General features: G+C 40.1%; 1 protein-coding gene and 1 long non-coding RNA gene across 7 annotated transcripts in view; one reads left to right on the top strand and one right to left on the bottom strand.

The window, feature by feature from the left end:
• The window catches only part of EIF2AK2 (eukaryotic translation initiation factor 2 alpha kinase 2), a 42,740-nt gene extending 29,616 nt beyond the window's left edge, over positions 1-13,124 (bottom strand). Inside the window, exons 1-3 of one of the 5 annotated variants that reach the window (XR_014018451.1) lie at positions 12,781-13,123; positions 8,794-8,928; positions 8,214-8,334 (exon numbers count right to left, since the gene is read on the bottom strand). Coding sequence is in view for 4 of the 5 variants with exons in the window: in XM_081264083.1 (XP_081120209.1) it covers positions 8,214-8,334; positions 8,794-8,912 (240 nt within the window). In the remaining variant the exon portion in view is untranslated. Of the gene's footprint in view, positions 1-8,213; positions 8,335-8,793; positions 8,929-12,780 lie in introns of all 5 variants that reach the window. The other 4 variants (XM_081264083.1, XM_081264086.1, XM_081264085.1 and 1 more) reach the window with 4 other exon arrangements.
• On the top strand, positions 12,246-16,880 carry LOC308632216. 2 transcript variants are annotated; one of them, XR_014018452.1, is made up of 2 exons: positions 12,246-12,339; positions 16,609-16,880. It is a non-coding gene; the product is annotated as an uncharacterized lncRNA (long non-coding RNA). The 2 variants fall into 2 exon arrangements; XR_014018453.1 differs by lacking the exon at positions 12,246-12,339 and adding an exon at positions 12,413-12,516.
• Positions 16,881-19,439: the final 2,559 nt, after the last annotated feature.

The raw sequence follows: 19,439 nt of genomic DNA, 5'->3' as shown, positions 1-19,439 counted from the left end.
AATAATAATTTTTGCTTAGTTATTTTCAATTTTGATTAAAAGGCTGATATCTTCAAGTAAATTTTTTTCAAGAAAGTTAAATTTGGAGATACAACATGGCGGCGGGCAAGGAGAGATCAAGTCTCTGACCTCTTCAGCTGTGCGGGCATAGGGAGGCGTAAACAATCTAAATTCTGTTTGCTCAGGATCACTAGGCAATGCTGAGCTGATGTGGATCTGGGACGAACAGTCTGGGACTCTCAGAACACACACTGAGCCCGGATCGGCTGAATTCAAGCTCCCATTCGCCTGCTTCCCGCAGACAAACAGCTGTGACTCAGCACTAATCCATCTGGCTGAAACAACTGGTTGGCCCTTCTGATCCTACGGAGGTAAATGCCAACCGAGCCTTCATAGGTAGTGGCCACAGGTTTGAAACGGGGCTTGGGAGAGCCAGTCAGGACCCACCCGTTGCATTGGTCACCCGACAAAGGGAAACGAACTGTCGCCATTTGCAAGAGATACCACCATGACAGAGAACTGACGTCACCAGACTGCGGCGGAGGAGATAACTTCATTGAAACCTGTGGCTACAGGTGTGTAATCCCCTAGCCTCCCCTCCCCACACATCGGGGAAACCTTAAGGGCCCCTCCCAGCTCTCCCATGAGCGCGATAGCCAGACCGAGGGAATCAGAAGTGACGCGGGACTTGCGGCGCGGAACTCCTGGCTACCGCTACCACCAGTGCTGACAACTGAGGTCTCTTGCACCAGCTACCGGGGGCGTGGCTACTGGAGGAAAAGTAAAATTCGCTGAGGATTCTCAGCCCCAAGCTCTACAAACTTAGGGTCTGAGGGAGGCAAACAGGGAGAGTGTGCCCAGTCGTTCATGAAAACAGGGCTCCCGGGAGCAGCAGACCTGGGGTGTAGCCAGTATTGTGATGAGCGGCACCCGTGAGAGGGTCCTGGCTAGAGGAAAAGTGGGGAAGTGACTAGACACAAGAGGAGGCCCTAGGCACTCAGGATTGGAGACTCGCCCAATCTGGGAGGAGGAGCTGCTGCACAGTGATTGGTTCCTGCGTATTGACAGGAGAAGCTTGGCCTGGTGGGCACAGCGCCACTTACTGGAAGAGAAGTTAATCAAATTCTAAGACGGCATTTATTAGTTTTTTTTTTTATTTGGGTTTGTTTTTTTTCATTTTCATTTTTCTTTCTTGTTGTTTTTTAAATTTTTTTATTTTTTTCTTCTAATTTTAATTTTTATTTTTTTAATTATTATTATTTTAAAAATTTTTTTCTTTTTTATTTCCTATTTTTTTCTTCTTTTGTCTTTTCATTTCTTTTCAATTTTCTTATTCCCCCTTCCTTGAATTCTACCTGCTTACTCTCATTCTCTTTAGTGACTTCTTCCCTTCCCTTCTAATACCTTTCCCCCCAAGCATCAGATACATTTATAGGAGTAAACAGTAACTCAGCAGTCAAACAGAACAAGAAGTAACATGAGCAGCTTCAAAAAGCAAGGAAGAAAAGGAGTACAAACAATGCAGGACAGCCTAAATATTCAGGAGGACCTAGAGTCATCAGAAAAATGGTCATATAAAGAACTCAAGGAACACCTTAGACAGATGGAATGGAACCTTAAAGAGGATATGAGACAGCAAATTCAAACAGTGAAAGAACACATTGAAAACTAATTACATAAACAGATAAAAGAAGAAGTTAAGCATCTTTATCAGGAGATAGAGATTATAAAAAAAATCAAACAATAATTCTAGAAATGAAGGAAACAATAAACCAAATTAAAAACTCAAATGAGAGTATCACTAACAGAGTGGAGCAAGTAGAAGCCAGAACGTCAGATAATGAAGACAAAATATATCATCTTGAAAAAAGTCTAGCCAACTCAGAAAGGCAGGTAAAAAATCACGAGAAAAACATCCAAGAGATATGGGATAACATAAAAAAACCAAACTTAAGAGTCATCGGGATAGAGGAAGGTATAGAGATTCAAACCAAGGGAATGAGTAACCTGCTGAATAAAATAATTACAGAAAACTTTCCAGAAATAAAAGAGGAAACGGATATACAAATTGTAGATGCATACAGGACACCGAGCATACAAAATCACAGTAGACCAATGCCAAGACACATTGTTATGAAGATATCCAATATACAGAACAAAGAGAAAATATTAAAAGCTACAAGAGAAAGGAGGCAGATTACATTCAGGGGTAAACCAATAAGGTTAACAACGGATTTTTAATCACAGACACTGAAAGCAAGAAGGTCATGGAACAATGTATTTCAAACACTGAAAGACAATGGATGCCAACCAAGAATTCTATATCCAGCAAAATTAAGCTTCAGGTATGACAACGAAATAAAAATCTTTCATGATAAACAAAAGTTAAAAGAATTTGCAGCCAGAAAACCAGCATTGCAAAGCATCTTGAGCAAAACTCTACACGAGGAAGAAATGAAAAACAATAACCAAAACCATCAGTGGGAAGTGCCTCGGTAAAGACAGAGGGCGGGGGGAAAGATAATCATGGAGAAACAAACTAAATTAAAAAAAAAAGGATAAATAATCAAACATGGCTGGAAGTACAAACCATATATCAATAGTAACTCTAAATGTTAATGGCTTAAACTCTCCAATAAAGCGACATAGGCTGGTATCATGGATTAAAAAAACAAATTCAACAATATGCTGCCTCCAGGAGACACATCTGATTGGAAAAGACATACACAGGCTGAAGGTGAAAGGATGGGAAAAATTATACCACACACACGGTCCTCGTAAGGAAGCAGGGGTGGCCATCCTCATATCGAATAAAATCGACTTCAAGACTAAGTTAATCAAAAGGGATAAAGAAGGACATTATATACTGTTAAAAGGAACCATTCAACAACAAGACATAACAATTATCATTATTTATGCACCAAATAATGGTGCTGCAACATTCATAAAACAAATTCTCCTCAAGTTCAAGAATCAAATAGACCACAACACAATAATTATGGGTGACTTCAACACACCTCTCTCACCATTGGACAGATCCTCCAAACAAAAGTTGAATAAAGAAACTATAGAACTCAATACCACAATCAATAACCTAGACTTAACTGACATATATAGAATATATCAACCATCATCAAATGGATATACTTTTTTCTCAGCAGCACATGGATCCTTCTCAAAAATAGACCATATATTATGCCATAGGGCAACCCTCAGTAAATATAAAGGGGTGGAGATAATACCATGCATTTTATCTGATCATAATGGAATGAAACTGGAAATCAATGATAAAAGAAGGAAGGAAAAATCCTACATCATATGGAAAATGAACAATATGTTACTGAATGATCAATGGGTTACAGAAGACATAAAGGAGGAAATCAAAAAATTCTTAGAGATAAATGAAAATACAGACACAACATATCGGAATTTATGGGACACAATGAAAGCAGTTTTAAGAGGGAAATTCATCGCCTGGAGGTCATTCCTCAAAAAAAGGAAAAACCAACAAATAAATGAGCTCACACTTCATCTCAAAGCCCTAGAAAAGGAAGAGCAAAACAACAGCAAATGTAGCAGAAGGCAAGAATTAATTAAAATCAGAGCAGAAATCAATGAAATTGAAACAAAAGAAACTACTGAAAAAATTAACAAAACTAAAAGTTGGTTCTTCGAAAAAATAAATAAGATTGACAGACCCTTAGCCATGCTAACGAAGAGAAGAAGAGAGAGAACTCAAATTACTAACATACGGGATGAAAAAGGCAATATCACAACAGATGCTACAGAAATATAGAAGACAATTAGAAATTATTTTGAAAACCTATATTCCAATAAAATAGAAGATAGTGAAGACATCGATAAATTTCTTAAGTCATATGATTTTCCCAGACTGAGTCAGGAGGATACACACAATTTGAACAGACCAATATCAATGGATGAAATTGAAGAAGCAATCAAAAGACTACCAACCAAGAAAAGCCCAGGACCGGATGGGTGTACAGCGGAGTTTTACAAAACCTTTAAAGAAGAATTAATACCAATACTTTTCAAGTTATTTCAGGAAATAGAAAAAGAGGGAGCTCTTCCAAATTCATTCTATGAAGCTAACATCACCCTGATTCCGAAACCAGACAAAGACACCTCAAAGAAAGAAAACTACAGACCAATATCTCTAATGAACCTAGATGCAAAAATCCTCAATAAAATTCTGGCGAATCGAATACAAAAACACATCAAAAAAATTGTGCACCATGATCAAGTAGGATTCATCCCTGGGATGCAAGGATGGTTCAATATACGGAAATCAATAAATGTTATTCACCACATCAACAGACTTAAAGATAAGAACCATATGATCATCTCGATAGACGCAGAAAAAGCATTCGACAAAGTACAGCATCCCTTTATGTTCAAAACATCAGAAAAACTAGGGATAACAGGAACTTACCTCGACATTGTAAAAGCTATCTATGCTAAGCCTCAGGCTAGCATCATTCTGAATGGAGAAAAACTGAAGGCACTCCCTCTAAAATCTGGAACAAAACAGGGATGCCCTCTATCACCACTTCTATTCAATATAGTTCTTGAAACACTGGCCAGAGCAATTAGACAGACGAAAGAAATTAAAGGCATAAAAATAGGAAAAGAAGAACTTAAATTATCACTATTTGCAGATGACATGATTCTATACCTAGAAGACCCAAAAGTGTCTACAAAGAAACTCCTAGAACTAATAAATGAATTCAGCAAAGTGGCAGGATATAAAATCAACACGCATAAATCAAAGGCATTTCTGTATATCAGCGACAAAACTTCTGAAACGGAAATGAGGAAAAACACTCCATTCACAATATCCTCAAAAAAATAAAATACTTGGGAATCAACCTAACAAAAGACGTGAAAGATTTATACAATGAAAACTACAGAACCCTAAAGAGAGAAGTAGAAGAAGATCTTAGAAGATGGAAAAATATACCCTGTTCATGGATAGGCAGAACTAACATTATCAAAATGGCGATATTACCAAAAGTTCTCTATAGGTTTAATGCAATACCAATCAAAATCCCAACAGCATTTCTTGTAGAAATAGATAAAGCAATCATGAAATTCATATGGAAAAATAAAAGACCCAGAATAGCAAAAGCAATTCTAAGCAGGAAGTGTGAATCAGGCAGTATAGCGATACCAGATTTCAAACTATATTACAGAGCAATAGTGACAAAAACAGCATGGTACTGGTACCAAAACAGGCGGGTGGACCAATGGTATAGAATAGAGGACACAGAGACTAATCCACAAAGTTACAACTATCTTATATTTGATAAAGGGGCTAAAAGCATGCAATGGAGAAAGGATAGCATCTTCAACAAATGGTGTTGGGAAAACTGGAAATCCATATGCAACAAAATGAAACTGAATCCCTTTCTCTCGCCATGCACAAAAGTTAACTCAAAATGGATCAAGGAGCTTGATATCAAATCAGAGACTCTGCATCCGATAGAAGAAAAAGTTGGCTCCGATCCACATATTGTGGGGTCGGGCTCCAAATTCCTTAATAGGACACTCATAGCACAAGAGTTAATAACAAGAATCAACAAATGGGACTTACTTAAACTAAAAAGTTTTTTCTCAGCAAGAGAAACAATAAGAGAGGTAAATAGGGAGCCTACATCATGGGAACAAATTTTTACTCCTCACACTTCAGATAGAGCCCTAATATCCAGAGTATACAAAGAACTCAAAAAATTACACAATAAGATAACAAATAACCCAATCAACAAATGGGCCAAGGACCTGAACAGACACTTCTCAGAGGAGGACATACAATCAATCAACAAGTACATGAAAAAATGCTCTCCATCTCTAGCAGTCAGAGAAATGCAAATCAAAACCACCCTAAGATACCATCTCACTCCAGTAAGATTGGCAGCCACTATGAAGTCAAACAACAACAAGTGCTGGCGAGGATGTGGAGAAAAGGGTACACTTGTACATTGCTGGTGGGACTGCAAATTGGTGTGGCCAATTTGGAAAGCAGTATGGAGATTCCTGGGAAAGCTGGGAATGGAACCACCATTTGACCCAGCTATTGCCCTTCTCAGACTATTCCCTGAAGACTTTAAAAGAGCATACTACAGGGATACTGCCACATCGATGTTCATAGCAGCACAATTCCCAATAGCTAGACTGTGGAACCAACCCAGATGCCCTTCAATAGATGAATGGATAAAAAAAATGTGGCATTTATACACCATGGAGTATTACGCAGCACTAAAAAATGACAAAATCATGGAATTTGCAGGGAAATGGATGGCACTAGAACAGATTATGCTTAGTGAAGCTAGCCAATCCCTAAAAAACAAATACCAAATGTCTTCTTTGATATAATGAGAGCAACTATGAACAGAGCAGGGAGGAAGAGCAGGAAGAAAAGATTAACATTAAACAGAGACATGAGATGGGAGGGAAAGGGAGAGAAAAGGGAAATTGCATGGAAATGAAGGGAGACCCTCATTGCTATACAAAATTACATATAAGAGGTTGTGAGGGGAATGGGAAAATAAACAAGGAGAGAAATGAATTACAGTAGATGGGGTAGAGAGAGAAGATGGGAGGGGAGGGGAGGGGGGATAGTAGGGGATAGGAAAGGTAGCAGAATACAACAATTACTAATAGGGCATTATGTAAAATTGTGGATGTGTAATTGACGTGATTCTGCAATCTGCATTTGGGGTAGAATTGGGAGTTCATAACCCACTTCAATCTAATGTATGAAATATGATATGACAAGAGCTTTGTAATGTTGTGAACAACCAATAAAAAAAATAAAAATTAAAATTAAAAAAAAAGAAACCTAAATTTTCCCAATATTTTCAGTATATGAAAATGATCCTCTGTTGTCTCCCATGTGAATGACTTCATGTCTCATTTTACAACCATTGCTCCACTGTCTCCTGGTGGACATCACCAAAATTCTTTTCATTTTTACACTTTGTTATTTTTCTTCTTCTGTGTATTTTTAACTTCTGCCTCATTACTTGTAGAATTCTTCCTTCCTCCCTAGAATTCAGTACATTTGTCAGGATCAATGTTGTTCTTAGTGGCCTGGTATTTTCCTATGTTTTAGTCAGTTTTTTCGCTGCTGTAACTAAAAGACAAGGCCAGAACCATTGTAGAGAAGGAAAAGTTTATTTAGGGGCTCAGAGTTTCAGAGGTCTCAGTCCATAGACAGCAGGTTCCATTCTTCAGGGCTCAAGGAGAGGCTGAACATCATGGCTGAAGAGTGTGGCAGAGGGAAGCCTCTCACAGGGTGATCAGGAAGCAGAGAGAGATGTCTCCACTTGCCAGATACAAATATGTACCCAAAGCCACACCCTCAATTCCCACCTCCCCCAGCCACACCCCACCATTTCAGTTACCACTCAATTAATTCCTATCAGGGGATTAATTCACTGATTGGGTTAAGACTCTCCCACCCCAAATTTCTTCTGAACCTTCTTGCATGGTCTCACACGTGAACTTTTGGGGGACACCTCACATCCAAACCATAACATCCTTTATCCAGTGAGTTATTTTAATCTGTAGTCACAACTTTCTTTCCTGAGAAATGAAAGATTTCATGCTGAAATCTCTTCAGATGGGTTTGTTTGTTTGTTGGGTGTTGAGAATTGAACCCAGAGCCTTGCATATGCTCAGCATGCTCTCTACCCCTGAGCTACCCTTCCAGCCCCAACAGTTGTTTTTTGTTTTTTTTTTTTTTTCTGTTCTATTTACTCTGTTTGCATTTTCAGAGACATCAATTATATTTATGCTGGTTCTCCATTATCTGCCCTCCATGTACACCATTCTCCTTACAAGCACTTCATCTCTTCTTTCCTTTCTATATCCCCCAATGAGTTGGAGGGGACTCTTCCCATAACCTGTCAGTTCATTTTCTGCCTGACCACGTCTCAGCTTTACACATTTGCCCAACTTCTGAGTACTGGATTGCTGCTAGCACTCTAACTGGGCATTATCCAGCTTAGCCCACTCTTTCCCAGATGTATTTCCCAGGGTTTTACAAAGATGAAGATAGGGAGAGACCGAACTAAAATGTAAAGAAAATTGTGAATGGTTTTACCATGTATGTAGGTATTTTTTTTCACAGAGAGAAATACTAAATATTTGTTAAGTTCCCTTTTACTAGGAGAAATAAAAGAGCAATTTCCTACCTTGTTTTCTTTATTTAGTATATCAACAGCTATTTTGGCTGCAGCATTTCTTGCTTCCTGCTTTGATCTGCCTCCAGCTTCTGGAAATTTTCTCTCATCTATTATAACTTGAAACGTAAACCTAATTACAAAGAGAATATTCACATACAACTCATGCATGTGTAAGAACAAGTGGTCCAATCAGCAGGCTTCCTGTGACTATCTTTAAGAGTTTGAACTTATCTTCTATTTAGAATGTAAGCAGCCACCCCAAACAGTAGAACAGCACACCTTCTTGAAGCTCATAAAAGCTATACCCTCTTTTTTTTTTTTTTTCCCAGAGTCATCTGAGGTCACCAGTTTAGGTCAAGAGGATTCTCATAGAACTCTTTGACAACTTTGCTACAGAACTAAATTATTGACCTCAAAATTACACCAGAGTTGCCAGTGTCCTAATTTACATTTACAAGGATATATCCTTTTCTGGATGTATGCTGTAGGTATCGAACCTAGTATCGAACTCATGCTAAGCACAAGCTCTACCACTAAACTACACCCCCACACAAGCCCTTAGGACTTCTCTTGTTTGATAGCAACTTGCCTTAAATCATGGGGAGGTCCTGTTGTAGCCACTTCTTGGTACTTAAGAACTACTTGATACTTCTGACGGTACTTATTAAGTTCTTCTATGAAGAAACCTCGTGAGATACTGTTTGCCATTTCTTCTCCCAGTAACCTACAATGGAAGAGATGTTTCAGTAAGTGACACTCACAGAACATATATTTTTTAAATATTTATTTTTTAGTTGTAGGTGGACACAATATCTTCATTTCATTTTTATGTGGTGCTGAGAATAGAACTCAGTGCTTCATGCATGCTAGGTGAGAACTCTGCCACTAAGCCACAACTCCAGCCCTCACAGAACATATGTAATCTGATTTTCCCAGTGCAATTTAGAACAAACTCTCCTCTGTATGACTCACAGGGGTCCCGCAGAAATTCAGAGAACTTTCTTTTGAAATCTTTCTTTCTCTCCTATGGACTATACAATCAAGCTAATCTGTCCAAAAACTCTACTTTCAAAACTCAGCGGGGGGGCTGGGGGTATAGCTCAGTTGGTAGAGTGCTTGCCTTGCATGCACAAGGCCCTGGGTTCAATCCCCAGCACTACCAAAACAAACAAACAAACAAACAAACAAACAAACAAACAAACAAAAAAACACCCAGTTGGCTAAGAAAGAAGAGAGCCCTCCTTCTTTACACTACTCTGTGCTCCTACTGAGTGTCAAATGCAAACCTGTATAGCTGCTCATGAAGCTAAAAAGGGAACAGGTAAAATTCGAATTTTTCATGTTGAGAGCAAGGTTTAGTGTATACAGAATAAGTAAGCTTACACAATCATGAAAGATTTGGTTGTATAGAAATAGATTCTCCTATGAAATTGCAAAAACTCCTCCTTTGAAATCTGCAGAAATCAATTTTAGGACAGTTCACCCAATGGGTAAATTAAGATCCAGGTTTACAGGTCTCAGTAGACCAAAATGATAGCATGATTTAAATTATAAACAAAATTTAAAAGACATATAATTTATACATAGGAAGCCAAAACTATAAAACTCTTAGAAAAACAGATAGATGTGAATCTTCATGAACCTGGATTTGACAAGAGAATCTTAGTTATGACAGCAGAAGTATGAGCAATCAAAGAAAACACAGAAAAATTGGGCTTCATCAAAATGAATAACTTCTGTGTAACAAGGACACCATGAGACAAATAAAAAGACAATCTTCAGAATAGAATATTTTAAATTTATATATATGGTAAGGATCTGGTAACCAGAATATATAAAGAATTCTTGTAATTCAACATTAAAAAAATCAACCCAAGGGCTGGAGATATAGCTCAGTTGGTAGAGTGCTTGCTTAGCACGCACAAGGCCCTGGGTTCAATCCCTAGTACCACAAAAATAAACAAACAAACAATAAACAAATCCATAGAAAATAGGAAAAGGATTAGAACAGCTATTTCTCCAAAGGAGACATATAAATGGCCATGAAGTACATGAAAAGATGCTCAACATCACAACTACATACTACTTCACATCCACCTCAATACTGATAACAATCAGAGAATGAAAATGTTGGTAAGGATGTGGAAAAATTGAAACCCTCATACATTGTTGAACAGAATGTAAAAGATACAAGTGCTAAGGAACACAGTTTGGTGTTCCCTCAAAAAGTTGAGCTAATAAGGAGACGTTGACCAATGTGGCCTAATTTTTAGTTAGAAGGGAGAAGTTCTGGAGTTCTTTTACACAGTAGGGTGACTATAGGTAATGACAATGTAACTGTATATTTCAAAAAAGCTAGGAAAAAGCAATTTGAATGTTTTCTCCATAAAGAAATGAATAAAGTTTCAGATTTCTATGTTTAACCTGATTTAACACTGCATAATGCATACATGTATCAAAACATTACTTGGCATATAATAAACATGCACAATTTTTATGTTTTTATGTATCACCTAAAAATTAATTGAAATGCTTTAAGAAGTGAAGCTGCTAACTAAATTCCACTCCTAGGTATTTCAAAGAATTGAGGAATAGATTTCAAACACATCCTTACATAGGAATGTTCATAGTAGGACTGTTCACAATAGCTAAAATGTGTAAACAAACCAAGTGTCCATCAACTAATGAAAGGTAAACAAACTGTAGTATATCCATACAATGGAACATTATTTGGTCACAAAAAGGAATGAAGTACTGGTATATGCTATAGCATGGATGAACTTCAAGAACGTGCTAAATGAAAAAAGCCAGATGAGAAAGGTCATGTAATATGATTCTATTTATATGAAACCACCAGAATAAGTATGTACACCTATAGAGACTGCAAGGCAACCCTGCTAAACTCTTACTTCTCACTCTCTTGTGATTCTCCTTCTTCCAAGGGTAACACTTCTTAATTTCATAGGCCCCAAACGCTGACACGGTCTGAAGACCCTATTCCTGCCAGATGCAGCGGCACATGCTGGTAATCCCAGCAGTTTGGGAGACTAAGACAAGAGAATCATAAGTTCAAGGCCAGCCTCAGCATGTTAGCAAGATCCTAATCAACTTAGTGAGATCCTATCTCAAAATAAAAAATAGAAAAGGCTAGGGATACTGCTCAGTAGCAGATCCCCTCTGGGTTAAATCCCCAGTACCAAAAACAAAAACAAAAACAAAAAAAGCAAGCAAACAAATAAACAACAACAACAAAAAAACTGTTCTCTTCATTTTTTTTTTGCATGTCCATAATTTCAACAATTATTTGTATGTTATTAACTCTAAACTTTATATATCTCTCATAAACATCTCTGTGAGTTCCAGGTCTCTCTATCCAACAACTCTATTTGAACACCTTAAATGAACTTTAAACTCAAAATATCCAACAAACTGCCTTTATGATCTTCCCTGTCACCAAAATCATTTCTCCTTCTCAAAGATGTCTACAGGCACTGTCCTGATTCAAGCTCTCTTTACCTAACTTCCTAAGTGACAGCAGATAGTATATCCTCTAGTTTCCATCTTGCAAGGCATTCTTTTTTTATATTTGATGAGGGGTACTAGAGGTTGAACTCAGGGGCACTCAACCACATCCCCAGCGCTATTTTGTATTTTATTTAGAGACAGGTGCTTTCTGAGTTGCTTAGCGCCTTGCCATTGCTGAGCCTGGCTTTGAACAGAGTCTCTATCTTTCTACCTCAGCCTCCCCAACCGCTGGGATTACAGGTGTGCGCCACCGCCCCCGGTTTAGCAAGGCATTCTTTCTTGAGTACTAAAGAAAGCATGAGCCATATGAAGTTTCATGATTCTGGAATTCAACCGAGAATTTATGAATCACCATTCAAGTAACATTGAATAAGCACATATTCTATACTATGTGCTGGGGTCAGAGCCGTGAATAAAATCTGCTCTTGTGAATTTCCTAGTGGAAAAATGACAGACAAACCCATCTTTTTTTTTTTTTTTTTTTTTTTTAAGTCGCAGGTTGGTAAGCACTATATTGAAAACTGGAGGGGGCAGCCCGGGTGGAGTGACGTCTCTCTTATACACAAGCTGTTTCTAGAGGGTCGCCTGGTGAAGCTGGTACTGGAAGAAGGTAAGATAAAGCAAGGAACTGGCCCATGCAAGTATCTTGTGGGAAGAGCTTTTCAGGAAAAAGAAACTGAAACAGCAAGGAAGTCAGTGTAGCTAGAAAGGGGCACCTGAGGGGCCTTGCCTTGGGGTCTTGATAAACAATTACCGGGTTCTGAGGAGACGGACTGGGCCAGAGCAGGTGAGTGTGGCCTTGTGACTTAGGGAACACTCGCTTGCTGCGGTGTGCGGGGAGTAGGGTAGAGCGGGCTGTTGCGGGGCAATTTGGGAAATCATTGCAACTCTCCAAGCAGGAGCTATTTAGCCAGCGATTATTTCGCCAACCTGTAGGTAATCCAGGACTCCAAACTGCCCAGCTGTCCGTGGGGTCATTGGGCCAGTCGGTTTTCCACCCGACCCCCTCCACTCCACCCCCGACATCCGCTGCCTGGGAGAGGTCTCTTACCTTCTCTGATATTCTTCGCGGGAAGGAAACGGCCTCTGGGTCCCGCTGCGTCCCACGATGCTTTCTCCAGATCCGGGTGGGGTCCCCGCACGTAGGCTGCAGGACTCCAGCCGCTCCGGGTCCCGGGCTCGTACCCGCGCCCCGACTGGACCTCGGCCTGCCCGCCGGCGCGCTGCCCCGCGCCGCCGCAGTCAGGCGCAGCCGGCCCGTTTCCCGGCCATCCACTATCGGTTTCTTTTTCCCAGGCGGACTCCGCCTTCAGCGCTGTCAGCCCTCACACAAGCGCACAGCGGCTGCAGAGGGTCTGACCGCTGACCTCCGTCCCGAGCGTGCGCGGAGCGTCGCGGGGCGGGCTTGGCACCCGGGTCTGCTGCTGCGGCGCCCCGCACCCCTCCCGGGCTTCGGGCAGATTCCTGGCCCCAGGTGCTGCAGCACCCGAGGCGTGCTAGACGCTCCCTGGGCTCGGGGATGGATGGTCCTGTTTACTCTTTTAAAAACCAACCTTTGAGATGGGGCCAGGGAGGTGGATAGTAAGGGATCCCGTTTACAATAGGAGAAATTGAGTAACTCACTCTGGGTCCTAACTCTTGGTAGGTGGCCAAGCCAGGATTCAGTTCAAGCTCAGGCCTGTAGCCATCGAAGTATCCCTCTTCCTTGTCCATACTATAGACTGACTTTCTTAGAGTCACACTCGCTCCTTGATACCGCTTAAAGGGTGTTGAGGATTTACCTTGTGTCAAACACTGGTGCACATATCCTCACACCAGGACCCCAAGCTAAGTGCCCTTACTACTCCCATTGAACAGTTGAGGAAATGTGTCTGAGGTACAGGGAAGTTAGCCAGTAAAAAGGAGAGCTAGAATTAGAATCAGGAGTCTGCACTCAGTGTCTTACCTAGGATGAGACAGGGAGATCCCAAGATAGGTCTCAAATGCACATTATATACTGTGCTGTCCATCCACTTGCCTCTCTGTTACAGGGTATCAGCAACTGAAATCTACACTTTTCTTATGGCTTAGGTCCTTAGCAGGGTTTAAGCTCCCTAAATGTGAAGTTCTAGTGGGAGGTTTAGAAGGTAGATGAGAGAAGGCTGGGGTTGTGGCTCAGAGGTAGAATGCTCACCTACCATGCATGAGGCCCTGGGTTCGATCCTTAGCACCAAATAAAAATAAAATAAAGATATTGTTATAACTAAACATAAATATTAAAAAAAGAAGGTAGATGAGAGAGAGAGCCATCTTTCTGTAGCATTTCAAGATGACAAAAAAGAAGCTCTCTGATGGTGGTGGGTGTTTGCAGGAGTCTGTTCATCAGCTTGTGTGTGATGGGTGTGACAACAGCACTGGCAGCAGCAGGGACAAGTTTTCTGATATTCTGAGGCCCTGAACTGCCCAAGATAACTTTTTTTTTCTTTCTGCGTTTTTTTATTGGTGCATTACAGTTATACATTACAATGGGATTTATTGTTACATATTCATACATGCCCACAATATAATAATATATTTTGGGCAATATCATTCCCCAGCACTTCCCCCAAGGGAACTTTAAGAAATAAAAATCATAATCTCAAGCATGATCACAGGATACAAGCTATTGTGACTTTTCCAGAAGAACCTCCTATTTCATATAGATCCAGAACTAATGTCGCAAAAATCAGGTGCAGAGTCTATTGCTGCAGGTAGCAGAATTACAATATTAATTTAATGTGGAGCCTCATCTAGTCTCTTAAGTGAACATGAAGTGTATGTATTGGGAAAGAATGACGCCCTGGGAATTTGAGTAGATTGAATGAATCCTAGTAGTATGGCCCTCCCACAATGTGCAGTCTCTGCAGGCCTTCCAGCATAGTGATCAGGCAGGCACAGCCTGGTTTGAAGAATCCATGGTAGTCACTTTGTAAGGAGGTGCTGACTCTTCAAATGCACCATCCCTACTTCTGCCTTCACTCCTAGAACTAGAATCAAATGCTACCATGACCCAAAAGGATAAGGAAAAGATCTGTTGGAGAGGAGATAGTTTATACAACAGAATAATTTCACTAATTTTTATTATTTATTATTTAATTTTTATTAGAAACCCAGGAAAAGGCAACATGAAGGAAGTCAATGTGCTAGCTCCAGCACTGGGGATGGTTTTAAAAGTTTGCTCAAGTTGGTTTACAGCAACCAGAGCTTAATGGTAGCCCACATTAAAAGAAATTGTAATGCCAAATTATGCAGATAAAGAAATCAGAAATACTCAGGAAGTCAAGAATATTAGAGTGGATTAATGCTCAACCTGAGCACTCACTCCCTAACCTTGTCCTCCAAGAAGATTCAAACATCCTTCCTCTGGTAGCTTGTACAGATCCATGGCCAGCTGTTTAGGTGATGTTCAGAGATTTGGAAGGAATGAAATCAGAGAGCTGGTGAAAAGGGGGTCTGGGGAAAATGATGAGGGTGAACCATCTTGGAATTGGACAAAGTATGAGTATGTTGTTTTTGTTTTTGTGTGTGTGTGTGAATGTTCACCAAAGGCACCCTCCGCTAAACAAGCTTTTGGAAGGAGGTAAGCAAGACTTTTCTGTCTTCCCCCCAGCTACTCTTGGGCTCTTAAAAAAAAAACTATTCTTTTTTATATTTTTAAATTGTAGATGGACACAATATCTTTATTTATTTTTATGTGGTGCTGAGGATCCATCCCAGTGCCTTACATGTGCAAGGCAGGCACTCTACCACTGAGCTACATACAGCCCCAGCCTGTCTGGGGCTCTTAACCAGCAGCAGAAATGTGAGTTTGTCAAGACGGACTTCTCATCAAAGCTACTGTGGCTTCTGAACACCATATGCAAAGACCTACACTGAGCCCTCAGTGTGGATCACAATACTCCACACTCCAAGGGAGACCAGCCAACTATTTGGTGGCAGACTGGTTACACCAGGGCCCTCTCATTATGGAGGGGGAAGGGAATTTTTCCTCTTTGGAGTAAAACATTATTCCCCTTATTCTTTGGAGTAAACATTTATTCAGTTTGCTTTTCCTTCCAGCCATGTCTCTGCCAGCACATCTTTGTGGACATTGTTAATGCCTTGTTCACCTTCATAGTATCTCTCACTAAGGAGACCTTTAAAAAAAAAAAGAAGTGAGGCTGTATACTGACTACTATGGGATTCAATGGGTTTTTATTTTTTAAGAGAGAGAGAGAATTTTAATATTTATTTTTTAGTTATTGGCGGACACAACATCTTTGTTTGTATGTGGTGCTGAGAATCGAACCCCGGCCTCACGCATGCCAGGCGAGCGCGCTACCGCTTGAGCCACATCCCCAGCCCCTTCAATGGGTTTTTTAATGAGCTCTGTTGCCCCAGTGCAGCTAGCCTTATAGGAGAGTAGTATGGAGTGTTGAAGACGCCGTTACAGCTCAAAGTAGGAGACAACACTTAGCAAGTTGGAGGTATTTTGTCCTTCAGGTGCAATACATACTCTAAACCTACTTGCTGCTCCTTCCTGGCTAGGATGCATGGCCCCAGGAAACAATAGAAGTAGAAGGTTATCTACCACAATTACACCTAATCACAAAGTGCAAAATGAGTGCCTCTGCTTCCATGTCCTTGAGCTCTCTTCCACCAGGGTTACATAGTTCCTTGAAGGAGAACTTGAAATGTATTCAGACATTGCAGGTTTCTCATGCTGTCATTCTTCAAGAAAATAAGGGGTGGTGGGATGCTGAACTGGAGGGATGATTGACACCACTTACCAAGGGCATATAGTGTTGCAGCTACACAAGGGGGTCAAGGAAGTGTGCGGAGAGCAATGATTTCAATCATGGTCTTTCTGATTCTTTCGTAGCCATGTTTCCATTCGAACTGCCTGTGCAAAGGTGCAGGTCAAGAAGGACCAGTTGCTTTGTTGATGCCGACCCGATGAGTTTCTGTGCAAAGGCATGCAGCAGTTATCAGGCACCAACTCCCAGGGACAGAGAAGCATAACAAGATGACCCTAATGTCTCATCAGTTCTGTGTCCTTCAATTTGCCTGCTTTGCTGAAACTTTCCCACAAATAACCTTTTGATGATGAAACCTATATAATAAAATGCTGAGCTAGCTCTGGGTCAAACTTCATTAGAGTCTGGCTGCCCACCTGGCCCTTCTCTTCATTTCCCATCACCCCTTGTCAGGTTTCTTCCCTGAATTAACAGCCACCGCTGAGAGAGATGAGAGAGCCAAGGTAGAAGTGTATGTCTTCAACTGAGGGCTTCCTCTGGGGTTCCTCATGGTAATTCCATGTTTAGTGATAAATGTTAATGGAAACTACCCCTGTCCATCACAGGTGGGACTGCTATGGGTTCAGACCCTTCAGGATTGAAGCTTAATATCACTCTATCAGCAGGGAAGTACCCTGAGGGCAAAAGGAACATGGAACAGGAAGCTATAAACACCAACTATGATCTTATGAGCAAAGAATAAAGAATCACAGAAGCTATGCAAGTTTTCTCCTTTGTTTTTATATATGTTAATGAATTTCTTTTGCTTCTCTGTTTCATTTTATATAATAGTTATTGTTGATGGCTGATTTTATAAGATAGTCTTTAATTTAGAATGTCTTAAGATGGATTGTGACTAAAATAGAAGATGAGGGCTGGGGATGTGGCTCAAGCGGTAGCGCACTTGCCTGGCATGTGTGCGGCCTGGGTTCGATCCTCAGCACCACATACAAACAAAGATGTTGTGTCCGCCGAGAACTAAAAAATAAATATTAAAAATTCTCAAAAAAAATAAAAATAAAATAGAAGATGAAGGAACAACACATAGTAATGGGTATAAAGATTTAAGGGATGGGGTGGGCATGTTTTCATTCAAAGGAGAAAATGGTTGGGGCTGGGGATGTGGCTCAAGCGGTAGCGCGCTCGCCTAGTGTGCGTGTGGCCCGGGTTCGATCCTCAGCACCACATACAGACAAATATGTTGTGTCTGCCAAGAACTAAGAAAAAATAAATAAATGTAAAAAAAAAAAAAAAGAAAATGGTTGTATTCATCAGAGAGGCAATTTTGTTTATTTGATTGAAAGAAAGGGTGTATTTTATTGTTAGAAGGGGTGTACTGTACCATATATTATTAATTTTTTAAGCTTCTATTCTCACTCCCTTCAATGTCTCTTCATCTCCTGAATTATAATATATGAAAGTTTAAGAAATTATTTCCATATTTCTGTGGAGTTAAAGTTTTGCATATAAGTTGGGACCTGCCAGTGATGGATGAACAGCAATGTAAGTTATGGGAGATGGAAGGGAGAATAAAGCTATCCTTCTGTGGCAGGATAAACGAGTAAGCTCTGACACTCAGGGGCTTTTGTAAGAACTAAACTCCTCATACCCTTGTTAGTGTTCTAAGGGTATTAGATTTCTATGGTGGCAGTAGAGAAACCCGCACTGGAAATGGAAGGGTCCTGTGTTTGGGATCGCAGCCACAGTGGAAGGTAAGTCTCTTCTGGTTTCCATTATGATCAATCCTTCCAACAACTATGGAAGTGTTAATTTCCTAGTTTATCTTTCTGCTTATCATACAGTGATTTCTGCTTCTCACACCAAACATTGAATAATAAACAAAACCTCCCTGCAAACAGATTCTACACTGAGGGAGTACAGTTGAGGAATGAAGATTAAGAATCAGGTCCTTGGGGCTGGGGATGTGGCTCAAGCGGTAGCGCGCTCGCCTGGCATGCGTGCGGCCCGGGTTCGATCCTCAGCACCACATACAAACAAGGATGTTGTGTCCGCCGAGAACTAAAAAATAAATATTAAAAAAAAAAACTCTCTCTCTCTCTCTCTCTCTCCTCTCTCACTCTCTCTTTAAAAAAAAAAAAAAAAAAGAATCAGGTCCTTATGTGAGGCCTAGATCAAGCCTCACTTGAAACCAGATCCAGTGATAAGATCATTCCATTGTTTTCTTCCCTCAAAAACTAATTTGTATTGTATTTTGTATTTGTTATATCAAAAGCATCCTAACTGAGCTGATATTCTGAAACACATTTCTTAGAAAATTTTCTCCATTAACTTATTTAATAAAATGTGTATTGAAAGCCTAGCATGGGCAGTATAATAATGGAAATAAAATGACGGTCCAAAGTAATATTGTGCCCTTAAATTTTTTTTTATCTGGAAATGGGTTGCTAAAAGAAGGCCTGTCCTAGGAAGGGAATAAACTGGTGCTTACAAGATGGAAAGAGAGGTAGGTAGATACATGGATAGATTAGAAGCATCTTAGATCATTTTTGTTAATTTTCAGAGATGACCTTACTTATTTGTAACTCATGACCTATAGTTGATCTCATTGGCTTATTTATCACTTTTTTTCCTTTCCTTTTCTGTGTGTGTGTGTTTGCTGGGAATTGAACCCAGAGCCTCATGCTTGCTAGGCAAATACATCACTAAGCTTCATTCCCTTTCCATCTCTGTTTATCCCTTTTGATGTTCACAGCGACTTTTAAACCAAACTTTATAATGTTAAAGCAACTAACAGGACAAAGATAAAGAATCTCATGCCAAGTATTTTTAACCTCCTTTAACTAGCAGAGGAAATACAATTATTGCTGTTCCTGCTTTGAGACATTGCAGAGTGGTCAATATCTATGCCATCTCCCATCTCTGATGGCTCTCTTTCTCAGACGTCATTATTTTATTT

Source organism: Spermophilus citellus (genome assembly GCF_964194105.1).
Source record: "Spermophilus citellus genome assembly, chromosome: 13".
NCBI lineage: Eukaryota > Metazoa > Chordata > Mammalia > Rodentia > Sciuridae > Spermophilus > Spermophilus citellus.
Note: the sequence above shows the minus strand (reverse complement) of the source record. Positions and strands in the feature narration are given on the sequence as shown.